The 19,398-nt window shown below is 38.3% G+C and overlaps 1 protein-coding gene across 1 annotated transcript in view; it reads left to right on the top strand.

The window, feature by feature from the left end:
- The first annotated feature begins 4,968 nt into the window (after positions 1 to 4,968).
- LOC107734449 (serine/threonine-protein kinase DCLK1) overlaps positions 4,969 to 19,398 on the top strand; it is a 54,331-nt gene continuing 39,901 nt past the window's right edge. The window contains exons 1-3 of the mRNA XM_016546412.1: positions 4,969 to 5,213; positions 6,225 to 6,602; positions 7,606 to 7,949. Of these exons, the coding sequence (XP_016401898.1) occupies positions 6,245 to 6,602; positions 7,606 to 7,949 (702 nt within the window). The 5' untranslated portion in view covers positions 4,969 to 5,213; positions 6,225 to 6,244. The remainder of the gene's footprint in view (positions 5,214 to 6,224; positions 6,603 to 7,605; positions 7,950 to 19,398) is intronic.

Raw genomic sequence — 19,398 nt, 5'->3', positions numbered from 1 at the left:
AAAGCAATGGTGAATGACGGTTCAGGAAGAGAAGGAACTGAGAAGAAAGAAAAGCCCTCTAATAAAGGGCAGGATGAGAAAATACAATGAAATATTAGCTGTCTTGAACTACCTTTTTATCATGTACAATCTTGTAGCACAAAAGGCCTATGAGCAATATTTACAGAAAGATGCACTTAGACAAGTACTGTTTTAGTGAAATGTTCTACCCCTGTTACTCTTAAAGATGTTTTTTATTTTCTTAAAGATATTCAGAGGGTTATTTTTATAGAAGGAAACAACAGGTTATTTGATTTGATTTTACCTTGTTCTAATGTTTATTTCGGAAGTATCATTGACTTAGATTTTGCATTCTGCCCTATTCAGATGCACTACACATGAACTTAGATGAAAACTAAAAATTAATAATACCACTGTACCCTATTACTGTTTTTTGACATTCTAAGGCTTATGTAAATCTTCAGTAGCCATAAACTGAAAAACCATAGTAACACCGTGGTACTATTTATACATCTGCCATGGTTGTAATAAAAATTAGATTCTTGCATACCTTCTCCTAAACATGATTTTATATACATTTGTAAAATCATTGTAAACCAAGGTAAAGGCCCGTTCAAGATATCATTTCTCTGTGTCTTTACCGTTATAGCTGTGGTGTGGATTGTGTTATTCTTTAATATTGAGAAGGATTTTATAACTATATCTTTATTGTTATCTTTATAGTTATCGTCCTTGGTGTGATCAGGTCTTAAGGGTGTATGAAAAGGTAGCAGCACAATAGGACCCGACACAATCACATCATCAATGTTGTGGTTGTTCGTTGCCATGGATACAGCCAGGGCCGTCCTCAGCTGACGCGGGGCCCGGTGCGAGGTAGGGAGCAAGGGGGGAGGGGGGTGCAACGCACCAGTTGTACCCCACTAAGGGCGGCCCTGGATACAGCGCAACAATCATAAGACACAGATGAAATTGAAACCTGTTCATTACTCAGACTTAAGATGGGAGGAACTGATCTCAGAAACTGAGTTATCACAACTGCAAGCAGAAATCGAGCAAGAGAGAGAGGTCAAGTAAGCGATGGCTTGACTCCTGTCATGAATAGCAGCCATTGCAGTTGCACGTTGGTTAGACTTATTTAGCAAATTTGTGAATCGTTTAAAGGGAGATGTTACAGGACTCCGTGTCTGACCTGAGGAGCACACTGGCAGATTTGGAGAAGACACTTCACAGTGTAGATGGAGAAGGTCTGTAAATGATCGAATGCAAGAAACATCCTTTCTCCCCCAAACTTTCTTTTTTGTTGTTGCTATAGTATAGTATCGCTTCTTATCATAATATAACCACAGCCTTTATATTTTGTAATTTATGGTGTTTTTACGCCTCCTTTATAGTGTGTTGTTGCAATCAAGTCTGTAATGATACAAAGAAACACTTGGGGGCACCTGCTAGAAAAATAACAGGACAAATTCAGTTGAAATGCTTTATGTAGTGAAAAAAGTATCATCCGCCCAACATTATGGTCACAGTACATATTCAAAATTTCACATACTTCATTCATGGGTTTCTCTGCTGCCTCTGTCTGTCTCTTCATCAGCCACTTCATCACATCTGTCATTTGATGGTTCTTCTTCACATCAGTCCTGATCAAATGAATGATCAAGGGTCTTATGCTGATACAGAATGAAATATGAAGCAGGCACAGGCAAGCCATTTTTATACTTTGGAGCTGTGAGGGAATGAGCCATGCTGTTATTTTGATGTATTGTGTACACACTACACTGTAACTTTTGTCTTACTCTTCAGATCGACTGGCGTCTATTCGCTCATATGATGAAATGTCAGAGGTAAGCATTTCAGCTAAAAAAAAAAAAAATGCAACCAACTTCCAAATCTTAATAAAATTGTAATTATAAATTTTAATTTAAAACTTAATTATATAAATGATATAATTAGATCAACAAATTATATAAAATATATTTACATACCCTAAATATAAACATAAATAAAAAATTATTATTTTAAATAATTATTCATTCTAAAATTCTAAATGTCACAGACGTGCACAGTATGTGGCATTCAAAAACAGGGTTTAAAAAAATATACCTCACGCCCTCTGTCTGTGCAACATAGAAGTGACGCTTTAATTTATGCTATTCATGCATACACATTTAATTTTCAGCGGCTATTGTTGCATGGTGCGATTGTTTCTCATTACAGCCTGGCAAAGCTGAATATGGTTTTCTGCCAAAGACAAGATTAAAATCAATCTGCTGAGACAGCCTGAAAAAAAAAAGTTAATCAGTGAGAAGTAATCTGTAAATGAGGGAAGAGAAGCAAGAAAGACTTGGGTGAGTCATGCCACAGGGATGGGATGATAATTAGAATATTTAAAGAGTGAAAATGTTTGGGGTCACTCATGACCCCAAGCAAATATTCTTCATTTTATCCCTATCATATAATCATGTACAGTACATAAGAACATTCTTCATACCTTGTCTTAAAAGAATAGTTCACTCCAAAATGAAAATTTACTCAACCTCAGGCCATCCAAGATGTAGATGAATTTCTTCATCTGAACAGATTTGGAGAAATTCAGCATTACATCGCTTACGATGTATGGATCCTCTGCAGTGAATGCGTGCCATCAGAATGAGAGTCTAAACAGTTTATATAAATACATCACAATAATCCATATAATCCACAAGATTTCAGTCCACGTTGATGTCTTGTGAAGTGAAAAGCAGCTTGTTTGTATGAAACAAATTCATCAAGATATTTTTAACATCAAACAATTAATTATGGATTATTGTGATGTTTTTATCAGCTGTTTGGACTCATTCTAACGGCATCCATTCACTGCAGAGGATCCATTGGTGAACAAGTGATATAATGCTAAATATCCCCAAATCTTCTCTGATAAAGAAACAAACTCACCTACATCTTGAATGGCCTGAGGGGGAATAAACTTTGAGCAAATTTACAGTTTTGAGTGAACTATTCCTCCATTTGTTCAGATAAATATTTTTTTATTCAGGATGCTCTCAGACAGAGGCTGAAATTGTTGTCTACTGAGAAGAGTGGGCTTCAATCCCAAAATTTGGATTTCCAAATGAGAATTGTGCAGGAAGGATAGATGAAGTCCTACAACATCTTCTCTTCTCTAAGAAAACTTCTCTTTAGTCAAGATATCATGTATCCTGTTGTACGAAATCTCCAGCTATTAACTGTAACATAAATGACATTAACATGAGGGGGTGAATGAGTTTAGGTCTGGGCTGCTGAATTCCCCTAGAGGTATAACAACAATTATCTCACGATTATGCTGACATGAGAGTCCTAATTGCAGGAATAAGGAAAGATTACATTTTGTAGTTACTTGGTCATACATGAAAAAGACAGAAAAAAGAGACATACAGTAATTGTCTTAATTATGCATTCTATTCCTAATAGATTTACCAGAAAGTCTATGAAGAGAGGCGGGCATATCATGCAGAGATTGCAAAGGCGAGCAAGTCATTTAAAACAAATTTTCCAGTTTGTTCTTTCAGTTACATGTATTCACTTGACAGATGCTTTTATCCAAAGCGTTACAGTGTAGGTTTTATCATTATGTGTGCTCCATGAGAATCAAACCCATCACTGTGGTGTTGATAGCACCATGCAGTTCAGCTATTTGACTAAAGATATGATCTAAAATGTTGCGTTTGAACAATGATGATGTGTCACCATAGCTGTCCTCAACGCTGGATAAATGAGCAGAAAGCAGCAGATGGTTCAAGCCCGGAGGACAGCACTGGGTCCAGACAAAACTTAAATGTGAAAATGCACTGAACATCATCAAATGACACCACTTTGGTTCATAGAAAACAATCCCAGGTCTTATTTTTTTCTTGAAACATTTTTTAAGCAACTTGGAAAAAAAACATGCAGGGTTGAGCATTCATTAATCACAAGTAAATCCACATTGTGACCAGAATGCAATTGTCTCATGCATCATGTATACTTACTCATTTCACTGTTATACTTAAAACCATCAAGACCAATCCTTTTTAATCTCACTAGATTAAGAATGAGCAATAATTTAAAGGGATAGTTCACCCACAAATGATTTATTCTGTTATCATTCACTCACCCTCATGTCTTTTCAAACCTTTGCTAATTTATTTTTCCTTCTTAACAGCAGTGGATCTTGGTTCTTGGTGAACTATCCCTTTAATATTCAGTTATTCAGGTATAATTGTCCTATTTATAAAAATACAATTAGCATTAAAATGAAAAAGTGATTTGGATGGATGGTCTGTCTTTGGTTGCAGTAACTTTTAAATACTTTGTTAAAATGTTGGATGTCCTAAATCATCTTTTTTTCTGTTTAAAGCAGAGGCCAGGAGAGTATGAAGCAACATTCAAATATGATGAAGGCGTCTGTCAAAAAAGCACCAGCAAGGAGTCGACTAAAACATTATTGCAGTTAAGGGATTTTCAACAGGGGTCCACCAATTATTGTTTTATAAAGTGTCCATTTTGTACCCCTTTTTTTTAAAGTATTATTTTGATTACATAGACTTAACTTGATAGGAGCCACTTTGAACTTCAATGATAGTCACTGAATATTTTTAAATAAGTTAAAAAAAAAAAAAAAAAACCCTTGACTTATTTCAGTGGGTTTTCTCATCTTATTTAATTTCACAGTAATTTCTTTAATTAAATATATTGTCATATCAGATGTTAGTTCTGTTATGTCATTGCATGCTAGTATGACGAGTCAAGGTTAAGAAGATGTGTTTTATATAATTATGTAATTTTAGAATACACCTACATAATTATATTTAAGGAACTAATTGATGTCGTTAATGTTATTTAATGATCAAAGAGAGTTTGAGCATGTATACAAACATATTGCTCGCTCTGAGTCGTGAGGGAGCTTCGAGAAAGACTTTGTGGAGCAGCTCACGGAGAGGGGCGGTGTGTGTGTGTGTGGTCTGCGGTGCGGGGCTGAATCTCAATGAGAAAGCGGCCAATGTAAATCACTGCACGACACGGAAGAGAGAGAGAGAGAGAGAGAGAACAGCAGCTGCCGACCGACAGCCAGCCTCCTCTGCGGGACAACAAAGGAGGTGCCGGGCTCACATCACGACTCCTGTCAGCACAACTCAACATCTGAATCGTGACTATTGAGAAGAAATCTTGAATATTCACTAAATCGTCACCTTTAGGCAAGTAGAAAGGTCTTTTTCTTTTCTGTATGTAAAAATAAAACAAACCGAAAGCTCGCAAATATTTGGACCATGTCTTTGAATATTGTTTTGCTCATTCTAATTCATTTTGATAGTTCTGCTTATCAGTTATGCAATTATGGTCAGCGACGTGACGTTCATTTTTGTCCGGATCAAAGTTATTCGAAAATACACTATGAAATTCAACTGAAACAAGTTTTCATTTTAAGGATCAAAGTAATTTTCCTATATGTTTGCGCGACGTATAGTCAAACTATCATTGTTGGGAAAAACGTAGCAATTGGGCATAATCTTTTATTAGTATTTCTTTTAAAATAGGTAAGTATTTGTGTCAATGTCACTCAGTTTTTTGTGTGTGTCTGTATATGTTTTTAAATATTCACATTTAAATATTCACAATATTCGCTTTTATGAAAGGGCTTGTGTTACAAGTCGAAAACCCCCTCTTGGTATTACTAACAATGAATTTGTTTCAAATAAAAAGTAAATCCTTGAGAAATGTTTTAAAACTTTTTTGTTTTGAAAACGTACTTTTTACTTTACAGTTAAACCACTTTGAGAGTTTTTAACCTAAAATAGTTATACAAATTATATAATGTAGGCTAGCCTATGAAAGCAATATGAATAGGCTACAAAAACTCATGGCATTTAACATCCAGATTTTTAACATCCTTATTGGTCATTTATCCTGAAATCAAGAAATAACCATTGGTCAACGTATTAATGTATACGCTACACCATAATAGACTTTTAAGCACATTTTCAAATGTCACACGTTAGTGTTTGCCATGTCAAAGTGACACTGTCAACAACAGGCTGACAGTCGCAGGCTTTAATTTGCTCTAAGAAACATACAAGCTTTAAAAGGTTATTTTCAGACCAGACATCAATTGACACCCATGACATAGGGTTGAAAGAGCACGCAAAGGATTAAACGAACTCGGTTAGTTTGGTAACTTCTCTTTTCCATATTGAATTTTTACGATTTAGACCTAATTTAACTGGACGACATGGAGGAACACTTTGATGAGAGAAATAAAGTGCAACGCAACAGCCAAAACGCAGGACGGGCGAACGGGCTGCTCAGTCCCACTCAGAGCGCCCACTGCAGCCTGTACCGGACGCGCACCCTGAAAGCTCTGAGCTCGGAGAAGAAGGCGAAGAAAGTGCGCTTTTACCGCAATGGTGACAGGTACTTCAACGGCATAGTGTACGCCATCTCATCGGACCGGATAAGAACCTTTGACGCTTTGCTGGCCGACCTGACCCGAACCCTCTCTGACAACGTCAACCTGCCCCAAGGGGTCCGAATCATCTACACAATCGATGGTTCCAAAAAAATCACCAGTGTAGATCAGCTGATGGAAGGTAAGAAGTTGTCTAAAGCCGCCTTTCGGGGTGGGTTTAGGTAGGTAGCCACGCCCATTTGGAGCTGCCCCGCCCTCTTCGAGCTGGCTTCGGGCTACAGTAAAAATCTAGAAATCGCGGCTAAAATGTGTAGGCGATATAAGCACACGTTTACGTTTTTGTGTTTCAATTGTACTGCTTTTTAAATTATTTTTCTATGTAGTCCACACATGCTAGCTAGGCGGACATAATTTTACCGCACAGCATCTCACAGCTTTTTCAGTGTCTTGCGCAGGAACATTGTGTTTTTATGCTGCAAAATTTAAAGCAGTTCAACGTTTAAAAAACGCGTCTCAAAGCGATCTCATGAGAAAACAGGACTATTTTATGAGATGCCGATTTCGTATGAATTCGATACAAAAACGTAAAGTAGGCCTACCGTTCAAAAGTTTTAGATCGGTAAGATTTAAAAAAAAAAAAAAAAGTTTTTCAAAGAAGTCTCTTCGGCTCACCAAAGCTGCATTTATTTTATCCAAAATACAGCAAAAACAGTAATACTGTGTAATATTGCAACAATGCATTGTGTGAACGGCTGTTTAGCCTAATTATGATTTCATTTTAATAGCATATTGTTTTATGAGAGACACTAAAAATGCTGAAAAGTTTCCATATCTTGGTGCCTTGAATGCATTTGGATTCTCAAAGTCAGAGCAGTAGATGTGACGGCAAGGATACAAAATTAGGGCACTCAATGATGAGCATTTAAGTCTGCATGGCTTTACCATAAATCAATGCATTTTAAGAGATGACAGCTCAATCGACAGTGCCTCAACACTCAATGATGAGCATTTAAGTCTGCATGGCTTTACCATAAATCAATGCATTTTAACAGAGATGACAGCTCAATCGACAGTGCCTCAGGTCTTTAGCCTAAAAATTAAACTCATGCTCTCGTAATCTTCATAGAAAATTAGTAAAATATCACTCGATGTATCTTGTGACTATGTTCTTTCAATTATTTTAGGTGAGAGTTATGTGTGTGGCTCCACCGAAGCCTTTAAAAAACTCGACTACTCCAATAACGTCAACCCTAACTGGTCTGTGAATGTGAGGGCCTTGGGCTCCAGCAAGTGCCCCACGTCTCTAGCCAGCTCAAAATCAGAACCGCAGTCCAAAGAGGGCAAAGACTTCATCAGACCCAAGCTGGTCACCATCATCCGCAGTGGGGTGAAGCCGCGGAAGGCAGTTCGCATCCTGCTCAACAAGAAGACGGCCCACTCCTTTGAGCAAGTTCTGACTGACATTACAGATGCTATAAAGCTCGATTCTGGCGTTGTCAAGAGGATCTACACCCTTGAGGGAAAGCAGGTAAGATTGCCTGTTTATTAATGGAAATCTTGATATTGCTGCAGTAATTTAGTCAATTTCAGAGTCTGAAAGGAGAATCTGTTTTGTGTTGTATCATGATTGTTATGTAAAGTTGATTCATTCATGTGATTTTACCTCAGACAACTAATGAATTTCATAATAGTTGTTGTTATGCAAGCTCACCCTTTGAACTGGCACGGAAAACTTGAAAGCCTACTGAGATTGCACATTGGGAGTCCCAGATAATTGACTGGTAGTGAAATAGAAATGTTAGAAATGATTAATTCATCAACAGCTGAGTTCCCTCTTCCTTTGTTATTGTAATCAGTTGACTCAAATACTGTATAGACCTAAAAGTGTTTTGAATTGTTCTTCTCTTAGAACCTCAAAAAATATGCTAGAAATAGGGAGCTCAGCATCCAAACAATGTGGCTCTTGTTTTTTAACTTCTGAAATGAATTCATCCCACAAGCCTTGAATTATAAATAATGAAGTCTCATTATTTCAAATGCTACAGCAGAAATCTCCCCTAACCTGCAGCCAGATTTATGGCAGATCTAGTCTAGTTTATGAATGGGAATCTGTGTCTTTGCCCACGCACACTCAACATGAGAGAACCGGTGGCTCAGAGCATACAAAAATAACTCGGGTTTCTGCTCTCATTTAAATTCCTCCCATCTTTTCGTGCCGCTCTCAAACAGCTGTGCTACCCCACACATGCAGAATGACAGAAGGGCACACGCGTGCATGACGTGCTTAGATGCACGTGAATGTATACACAAAATTCTAAATATTTGATCATACACATTGTAAATAACCTCCACATCCTCCTCTACTGTACAGTGCAGTTCAAAAGTTCACTTGTGAAAGCTCCCCCCCCCTCTCCCCCTAAATTGATGTACTTAGCTAATTATATTATCAGGATAAAAATTTGAGTGAAAAATTGAATTAAAAATGATATTTATTTACATTTGTTTTATATTTGTATTTGATTTTTCCCCCTTTTGCAGTAAAAAAGGCAGCACTCAAGCTACATGAACTTCTACAGATTTGAGAATGATCCAAAGAACATCATGTGCTTCAATGGAAGGAAATTCGACCTTTTGTTACAAAGTCACTAATGTCGCAAATTTGCTTATTTGATTAGTAACTTAAAAATAGTGTAGAATCTTAAATATTTCTAATTAATTTTACGTCATAAATTTTTTGTTTACATTTAAAAAAAAAAAAAAAATCCTAAAATGCTCTGTTTATTTCAAGGTTTTATTCTGAATCAGGGTTATTTTAGTATTTCATTGAGATACTATTATACTTTTTATTAATATTTTGAATTATGTTTGAGTTTTCTGTTTCCATTCTAATTTTAAAGTTTTTTTTTTTTTTTTTTTTTTTTTTTTTTTCACTTTATTTTAGTACATAAACTAGCAACTAGCTAAAATATAAATGTTTTTTTTTCTTCCAGATTTTATTTTATTTCAGTTTATTCTATTTCAAGTAACAAATACATTTTTTGGTTTTAGTTAACTATAATAACCATGTTTTGAATCCCAGAATTTTCATTGTGGACTTTTGAATGTCACTGTACATACTTGTCTTTCAATGTGTTCTCAGCCAGGTAAAATGTGCAAATAAGCAGACGCCATTTGGCTGAAATTCATTAAACTCTAATTAATCTGTGCACAGATCTGTTACTTCTCTCCATTGATCTCTGTGCTGGTGGCTCTGCCAGTGTTTCAGATCTTTAGACTTTTCTATGTGAAAAGCCCTCTAAATCACCTTGAATGTGCACTTCATATCATGTACAGTCATGCATAAGACTTACTGCTTTTTTAGAGTAGCTGTACTGAGCAACAAATATGTATTTTGAATGAAATGTGATTCATAAAAGCCTTCCTCCCACTGTGTGGGTCTGATATCAGAGGTTACACAGTAAGGCATAAAAGCCCTGTTCTACATCCAGATAAAGTAAGAGCATTATGGGTAGCGCTAATTTTAGAACAGGGATTGATTGGGCCTGAGGGAGCTGTCTAATAAACAAGCCTGGCCAGACAGAGTTACAGCACATGATTTTGTCCTGATACAATTATGAACAAAAGCAACAGAAACCAGGAAGGAGAGACACAGAGAGAAAATAAAAGGAGATAATAGAAGAATCTATGTGGGTTAGAGAAAAAAAGATGAACACATTGCTGAAATGAAATGGGAGGTGGAGAAGTTCAGGTACACAATTAACAAAGCAATAAAAGTACATCTTCCTGTTTATTGTCCAGAATACAGGATCCAGGTGTGGAAGCAGCTTATGCCAATATTATTGTTTCTGTGCTTGTTTGAGGTATTACAAAAATAAATCTGACTGTAGGTGATTAATGGGATTTCTAAAGCAATCGTTAGTTAAGTTTGGTGTTGTTGAGTCATGAGGTAACTCATTATCTTTTACATAACATGATCGTCTTTTTGTATTATGTCATTACAGCCATTTTTCACTAGGCTTGTATTGTTTTTGCAAAGTGCAAAAAATTACTTAAGAAAGTCCATGTAAATTCAATTTTATCTGCTGAGTGAGAGTTTAGGAAGAGAGTTGAGATCGCATATTATTCAATAGACCAAAAGTTTTCGCATTTTTCTGCTGCGTTAATGTATGTAAATGAACCTGTCTGTGCCTTATGAAAGAAAAATATGGATTTCTCCTTTCAGTCAGTGAATAAAATTACAGTTTATCTCCTGCCTTGGTTGAGTCTAATGTAAAATGTGATTCAAACAGAGACTGCTTATTGCGTATTGCACATTGTATGGCATATTTCACAGAAAGCAGAATCTGTTCGAGAAAGAGCTAATTATAAATGCAAAGCACTTTGGAGATGGATTGCAATCTGATTACTCACATGGGAGTATGAACGTGATTTTCCCAAGTGTAAATGTATGTGTTTCTTTAAGCTACAGATCCTGTCAGTTACTTGAGTGTCGTATGGCTTGGTAGAGATGTGTGTTCCTTCTGTTTATATGAGGCTGATTTCATATCAGATCAAATGCCAGTTGTTTTTGGTGCAAAAACCTGTGTATTTCCCCCTCCGAACCATATGGTTCTTGCAGAGTTTGGAAGTATCGAAAAAGCCATAAGCCGACAACAGGCCTTGATGTCTTCAGCGATGGAATCATTGTAACGGAACCAGCATCTGCCTCTAGCTCTGATGTCTGTAGCACCTGTCGTGATTGTAAAAATAGACGTCAGATGCTAGAATGCATGTGGCCAATGTCTGTGTGGAAATGAAATGTGAATGAATTGAAAAGCTCATGATCACGAGAGAGATCTGGGTTTTTGGGTCTTTGCGTGAGTCTCATGGCACCTTTCTGATAACCTGTATAATGAGGTCAGAGACAGTAGATCGAGGCCTTATACCAACTTCCTACATATCGTGAGACTTTTTTCTGGAGTGTTACTGTAGGGTGTGAAATATGGATTGTGTAAGATTTTATGGTGTAAAAAACATTGTGATGCTGTACTAAAATAGAACAAAAACGACGCGTCTCCTATTCCTTCCACTATAGAAAAGTGAAGCCAAAGCATCTCAGTATGGCCGCTGCCATCTTGAGTAAATGACGTCATTTGGAGCCAGAGTCTGCGCAGTAGAGATTCGTTTGGAGCCAGAGTCTGCGCAGTAGAGATTCGTTTGGAGCCAGAGTCTGCACAGTAGTGACGTGAGGTGGAGCCGCGGTATCAAACTCCCGTCCAAACTCCCGCAGACCCAATCAACCATAACGACACGCCCCATTTTTATAGCATCAAATTACTAGCTAAAATCAACCTTATCACAAAAACGAAGAATTGAACATATATCAGCGTGATAACAACTACCTTACGCCGCCACACGCTCATGTCATGATACTGTCGTGAATGCGCGACGCAAAGTGACGCAGTAGAGACGAAAATGTGGAATAAAGTCGTTATTTTTGTTTTCTTTGCGCAAAAATGTATTCTCGTAGCTTCGTAACTTTACAGTTGAACCACTGATGTCACACAGACTACTTTGTCGATCATCTTGGTACTTTTCTGGACCTTGAACGTGGTAGTTACCTTGCTGTCTATGGGAGGGTCAGAGAGCCCTCATATTTCATCAAAAATATCTTAAATTGTGTACTGAATATGAACTAAGGTCTTATGGGTTTGGAACAACACGAGGGTGAGTAATTAATGACAGAATTTTCATTTTTGGGTGAACTAACCCTTTAATAGACTTTTCACCCATTTCCTCCATGTCTGCAGTTATCTTTCACTAGTTGCGTTCTCTTGTTTCCCAAAGTCATCTTGAATGTTGAATTTTCAATACAACTGAAATATTTGAGAGAACATCACATAAGCTAACATAATAAATTGATGTTGATTTTCCTAAAATGTGTTTTTTTTTTTTACTCACCATTATAGTGATTAGCGTTCCCTTTGGTTGGGCACTTGGAACTTTGTTTGTTACTTTAATTTTCTTTCTGTTAATGCAGCAATACATCATGAAGTCAAAGTTATTTGATTTCAAGGGAAGAAAAGTAATACATATGTTGCTTTTAGAAGGTGATCAATTTTCTAAGTAAAGCATTAGTGTGTTTTTTTGTGTGTATTTATGTATAAACTTTTTCAAATTTCATTTTTCATAAATGCTTTGAGAAGCTCTTAATCCCCCCCCCCCAACAGTTTCTATGACGATGTGATCCAGTTGCTTAGTAACGGCCTGAGCCTTTGTGACATCACTGTGGGCAGTAGTGTGTGAAGGAGTGTGTGGGGAGTTTAGTCTGAGGGAGAGGTAGACGTATGATAAGTGGTTTAGGCCGTGGACATGGCTCTCTTGTTCTTATCCGTTAAGCCCATATTTACACACACAGACACACACTTACACAAAAGACTTAAAGCTACACAAACAGCCTTCTAATAGTTAACACACAAAGGACACACACACACACACACACACACACATAAATAACCAGACAGACGTGTCCTGCATACTTCAACTGATTCTTAATGACCTCTGGCATATGCATTGGGCCGAGAAAGAGACATAGCAGGCGTGTAATCGGCAATCACTCATGTGTTTGCTCTTCCTGGAGTTTGTCGTATGGACATAACTGATTTTCTGCCCCATTGCATATGCACACCCTGCTTAATTAGCCATGTCTTTCAGTCTCTAACAGCCTTCCATTGTCTGGAGGGCCATTTACCCCCTTTTGAGCTCTCCTCACCTCTCGTTGCCCTCCTGTCCAATGAAATGGCCAGCATTCTGCCTTTGGCATATGGTCTTGCTCTCCCCAGATATTGTAGTCAGCAGAATTTCTTTGTTTCCTGGTGAGTTAAATCCATATTAAAATCCAAATCTGGATTACCAATTTAAACTAAGATTGAAGCTTAATCTGGGTTTCAGTAATGTTCTTATGTATTTCATTTAGTGAAAAATAGGGAGGCAAATTGCACCACTTTTGTACATGGTGCTAAAAGTGCTGCAATAGTGCTGTGCTGTATTAAATTAGGGGAATTTATTTATGTCTCGTAAGAACCCTTACCTGTAAATACAACACTACTATGATTGTTGTTGTTTTTTTACTCTAAATGACTGTTTTTTTTATACTCTAGATGACTGTTTTGCTTTGTTGTAGTTTTATTCTAGAAGATGACAGTTTTGTTTTTTTGTTTCTTTTGTTTTACTCTAGATGAATTTTTTTTATTCTAGATGACTGTTTTGTTTTAGTTTTACTCTAGATGACGATGTTCTTTCATTTGTTTTATTCTAGATGACTGTTTTTTATTTTTTTTTACTCTAGATGACTTTGTTTTGTTTTACTCTACATGATTGTTTTGTTTTCATTTAGTTTGCATTTAATAAAAAATTAAATGATGCTGCTAAAAAGAACATTATTTTGTGTATTTGGTGTAATGAAATGTGTTTATGCGGTTTAAAGTTAAAAAAACACATTATTTTCCACATACTGTACATTATTGTTTCTCCTCTATGCCCCGCCTTTTTAATATTGATACCAAGAAAGAAACATTTAGAATATATTAAACCAGACATACATTCATACACCTGAATATCAGAGTTTAGGGCTTAACTAATACAAATAACAAATGTATAGTCTGTGGCCAGGACTGTAATTTATATGCAAATGTCAAAGGCTAAAGGGGGTCTCTTAAGCCACAAACCCCAAAGACCATCCATGATTTTACGCAGACGCTACAGGTAGGTGTGGCTGACTCTTAACTTTTATAAAGAATATCTCTTTGGATTTGAGACTTTAGTCTTTACAGATCTTCTTTATGCACCAAGAGCTTGTAACACTCCAAAGAGAAAGGAAAAATTTAAATCGCATCATATGACCCCTTTAAGGGGCAAATTACACCACTTTAGTACATGGCGCTTGTCAGGATCATGGACTGTCTGTGTCATGTTTTGCCCCTGTTTCTGTTCCCTTATTTGATCATGTTCCTGTCCTCGTTTTGTTTATTAGTTTGACCTTGCACCTGTGTTTCCCCAATCCTCCCCTGTATTTAAGTCCCAGTCTGTGCAGTCTGTCTCTGTCGGGTCTACTCATTGTGTACGTGTGTTTGCTCCAGCGCCCTTTGTGTGGATTTACCCTGTGTTCCTTGGATTAAAGACTTTTGATTTTACTCCTCGTTTCCCTCGTACTCCTTCCAACAGAGTACCGTGACAGAAGACCCGACCAAAGACAGTAACCTCTGTGTGTTTCCCCTCCGTTTGTTTTCCGTTTTTCCTCAGTGTTTTCTTTTGTTCCCGTTGTTTCCATGGATCCCCTCCTTCTGGAGCAGGGGGAGAGATCTCTCGAGGACCATACAAGACTATTCCAGCTGCTAGCAAGCACCACCAGCTACCCGGACGACGCGCTCATTCTATGACGAGAGCTTGAACACCGCGAGCAGAGCGCCGTCGTCCGAGGATGGTCCTCGAGAGGATTTCTTTGCCTTCGTGGAGGGGAATTGGAGAAACGGATCGCCATCCTACCCCGTGGATGATCTCGTCAGATCCACTCCAGATCCACTCCCAGAGCCCAGCCCACCATCTCTCCACGATGCGGAGCATCAGCCCGAGCCCACCGTTGATGTGCAAGGACGCACCTTCCGGGAGGGGGTGTAATGTCAGGATCATGGACTGTCTGTGTCATGTTTTGCCCCTGTTTCTGTTCCCTTATTTGGTCATGTTCCTGTCCTCGTTTTGTTTATTAGTTTGATTAGTCATCCCATGCACCTGTGTTTCCCCAATCATCCCTTGTATTTAAGTCCCAGTCTGTGCAGTCTGTCTCTGTTGGGTCTACTCGTTGTGTACGTGTGTTTGCCCCAGCGCCCTTTGTGTGGATTTACCCTGTGTTCCTTGGATTAAAGACTTTTGATTGTACTCCTCGTTTCCCTCGTACTCCTTCCAACAGCGTACCGTGACAGCGCTAAATGTGCAGCAATAGTGCTGTGCTGTATTTAAAAATAAATTCATTGTCAATCTTTTCAGCAAACAGTCTCCTTTCTATGTAAATTAGTCTCATTATAGATTGTGGCAGACCAACAGTGTTGAGTTTTGTGAATAAGCCTCATTTAACAACAAAGAAAAGTAGGCATGCACAGAATTCCTTTTAGAAGAAAAGTTTGTGCATATTCTATATTGATCATGTAGTAATTCATCAAATGATTATCAAATGAGATTATAAATGCACATATATCCAGACTCGCCATGCAGTCCAAGTCTTTTAGCATTTTAAAGAGCTGATTCAGATGCCTTGACGGTAGTGTTTTAAGGGTCTGGTCAGTCAAAGGGGCCATTCACCCAGAACACATTTTTGCATTTCTTTTCTTTGAGCGTTGCATATTGCATAAGTGTTGTTACATTAAATATTCGTAGATGATTTTGAAAATGTTCTCTTTGAGAAACACCCATAGTTAATTCATTATCATTATCATACCCATATTTTTAATGTGTGCTGTAATAATTTGCAGCGTCTTGTGCATGACACTGTTCTAAAAACGTGACTCGTGAAAAACATGAGTCAGGCCGAGTACCAAAACAAACTTGTAGCCAATCAGCAGTAAGGGGCGTGTCTACTCATGATGCGGAGGAGAGAGTGCTCAGTGCACAGGACTGACATTAGCCGAGCCGAGTGACAGAAAGATAGAGATGGCGGATAAAAAACAAAAGAGGAAAACGTCTGCGGAACAAAAAAAGGCTTACGATAAGGCAAGAACCTTATCCTAACCATCCCCATATCTGCTGATTGACTTCATCACTCTGTCTCCTCTCCACCAATCAGCTGGTGTGTGGTGGGCATTCTGGTGCAATATGGCTGCCGTCGCATCATCCAGGTGGATGCTGCACACTGGTGGTGGTTGAGGAGATTCTCCCCTTCTATGTAAAGTGCTTTGAGTGCCCAGAAAAGCGCTATATAAATGTAAGGAATTATTTGTTTCTTCTCGATAGGTGAGTAACACAGTTGTCGTGCCGCAACAGTAAAGCCTGTCTACACTGGACGCGACAAAGCGACCGTTGAAAATCATTTGAAATTTGTGTCAATACATCATAAATAGAACGCAGCAGCAGTTTTCTGTCGGGATTTGTCATGTCGCACTGCGTCCAGTGTAGAATTCATCACTGATTATAATGAGTTCTATAGTATTTTGTTGCGCCGCGCCGCTCGCGTCCGGTGTAGACACGGTGTAACATTGGTTTTGCTTTGTTTCACAGAACTAATCGTTGCCTGGGTTGCGTACGTATGTGTGGGGCGGAGCTATCAAAATAGGGGCAAGACCCTTTTGGGGTAGGGGCGTGTTTGTTTTGGTGATTTCAAATGTCAACATTGGCTACCAGAAATCGCTTACCCCACCTTTAAACAAAGTCTTATGGGTTTGAAACAACATGCGGGTGAGTAAATGGTGACAGAATGTATGGGGTGAACTATCTCTTTAGGGTTTAAGCCATAGACTGAAATAAGAATTCAGAGCTTCATGGAGAGTTATGGCTGCCGTCGCATCATCCAGGTGGATGCTGCACACTGGTGGTGGTTGAGGAGATTCTCCCCTTCTATGTAAAGTGCTTTGAGTGCCCAGAAAAGCGCTATATAAATGTAAGGAATTATTTGTTTCTTCTCGATAGGTGAGTAACACAGTTGTCGTGCCGCAACAGTAAAGCCTGTCTACACTGGACGCGACAAAGCGACCGTTGAAAATCATTTGAAATTTGTGTCAATACATCATAAATAGAACGCAGCAGCAGTTTTCTGTCGGGATTTGTCATGTCGCACTGCGTCCAGTGTAGAATTCATCACTGATTATAATGAGTTCTATAGTATTTTGTTGCGCCGCGCCGCTCGCGTCCGGTGTAGACACGGTGTAACATTGGTTTTGCTTTGTTTCACAGAACTAATCGTTGCCTGGGTTGCGTACGTATGTGTGGGGCGGAGCTATCAAAATAGGGGCAAGACCCTTTTGGGGTAGTGGCGTTTTTGTTTTGGTGATTTGAAATATCAACATTGGCTACCAGAAATCACTTACCCCACCTTTAAGAAACATATCTCTAGACCTTGCTTTTTTCATTCCACTGCCCTGTGTATTATGTTTTTAAACACGCTCTGTGTGAATGGCCCCTTAGTGTGCTGAGTATTAGAACGCCATATCATGCACAGGACACTGCAGACATGAGCACAATGGTCAAACACGTCCATCTAGCTCATGCTTACATAGAAATATAAACCCAGAGCAGTGGAATGCAGAAAACATGTTCTGTGTGAACTGCCGTCAAGTACGCCAGTGGTAGTCTGCTGCATTGTGTGCTAACCTTGCACTCAGAACTCGCAAGATTGAGAATTGTGCCAAGAAGATTGCTTTCAACACAGATTGCATGAGCATGTTTGCGTTGCCTGATTTGCATAATTCATTTCATGAACTGGGCACCACAACAACACAGACAGCATTTGCAAATAAACAGCAGTGAATTTTCCTCAAAAAAGTGCAGTTGTTCCTTTGCTTTGTATTTTAGCTCATCCATCCTCATTTATTCTAAGTAAGCTGTAGCGTGTCAGACAGCAGGTATCTGGAGATCAGATTTTAGTTAGTCTGCTGCTTTTGCTGAGTCACTCCTACCAGGTGTGTGTGTGTGTGTGTGTGTGTATATATGAAGGAGTGTGTGTTTGTATGTGAACTTTTGTGTTGACAGCTTGTGTTTGGGCATAAAAGCACTGTGTGTGTGTGCACAGCAAATTAGCTCTCCATGCAAATCATTTTAATAAGTGTCTGCTGGCAAAACCACACACAATGAAAGCAAAGAAATTAGGGGCATTTATATCTGTCTTGTTAACTAAAGCACCATAACTTTACTTTTAAACTGCTCTAAGTGACTGTTTGTTTTTTGTTTTCAGTTTGTCTGTTTCAGTTTCTTTTTTTTGTATTTCGTTTTGTGTTGTATCCTTTTATCTTTGTTTCTCTTTTCATTTCCTTTAAGTGTTGCACATTGCACAAGTGTTGCTGCTTTGAATGTTCTTAGATAACTTTGAAAATGATCTCTTTGAGAAACACTCTTAATTAATGCATCATCATCATCATACCCTTTTCTTTTAAAAGAAAACTGAACTTTCTAATGAAAGCAGTGTCTGGTGAGACTATCATCACAGAGAGAGCGAGCGAAATGGAGAGAACAGTCTGATCATCTGAAGCGACGTCTTTTACTGTAGTCTTTTCTTGAGGTTCTGTTATAATAAATTATTCCTAATCTCCACCCACTTCTGGCATAGAATCAGTCTTATGTAATTGAGACCTTATGTAACTGCTCTTGTAGTCTGCTCGGCATTTAGCAGGCCTGATTTAGGAGATCAAGCTAATTCATCTGAAGAAGCTCCACATTAGAGCAGACACTGACATTATTAGGGCTCAGTTCCCTTGACTCCTGGTGCTCTTAAAGGAACAGTGCAATAACATATGAAAATTCTGTCATTATTTACTCATTCCAAAGATACATGATTTTCATTCTTCTCTGAAAAATAAAGGTGATTATGTAAAATGTTTAGGCTGCTCTTTCTTCAAAAATGACCAAAAAGCATCACAGAAGTACCTTAAAGGGGTCATATGATGCGATTTCAAATTTTCCTTTCTCTTTGGAGTGTTACAAGCTCTTGGTGCATAAAGAAGATCTGTAAAGTTGCAAAGACTAAAGTCTCAAATCCAAAGAGATATTCTTTATAAAAGTTCAGAGTCAGCCACACCTACCTAAAACGGCTCGTTCTAACACGCCCCCACATACCTACGTCACGATCTGGGAAGATTTGCATAACACCGCCCAAATGTTCACACAAAGAAAGAAGGAGTAACTTTTATTCTCGCTGTAGTATTGTTGACGCTGCAGCCATGTCGTGAAGACGCTGTGTGCTTCGTTGTGAAAGCGAAACTACTTTATTTGGCACCATGGACAAAGCGGAGTCCAGCCCG

This window comes from Sinocyclocheilus rhinocerous, unplaced genomic scaffold (assembly GCF_001515625.1).
Source record: "Sinocyclocheilus rhinocerous isolate Xijiao unplaced genomic scaffold, SAMN03320098_v1.1 scaffold1211, whole genome shotgun sequence".
Taxonomy (NCBI): Eukaryota; Metazoa; Chordata; class Actinopteri; order Cypriniformes; family Cyprinidae; genus Sinocyclocheilus; species Sinocyclocheilus rhinocerous.
Note: the sequence above shows the minus strand (reverse complement) of the source record. Positions and strands in the feature narration are given on the sequence as shown.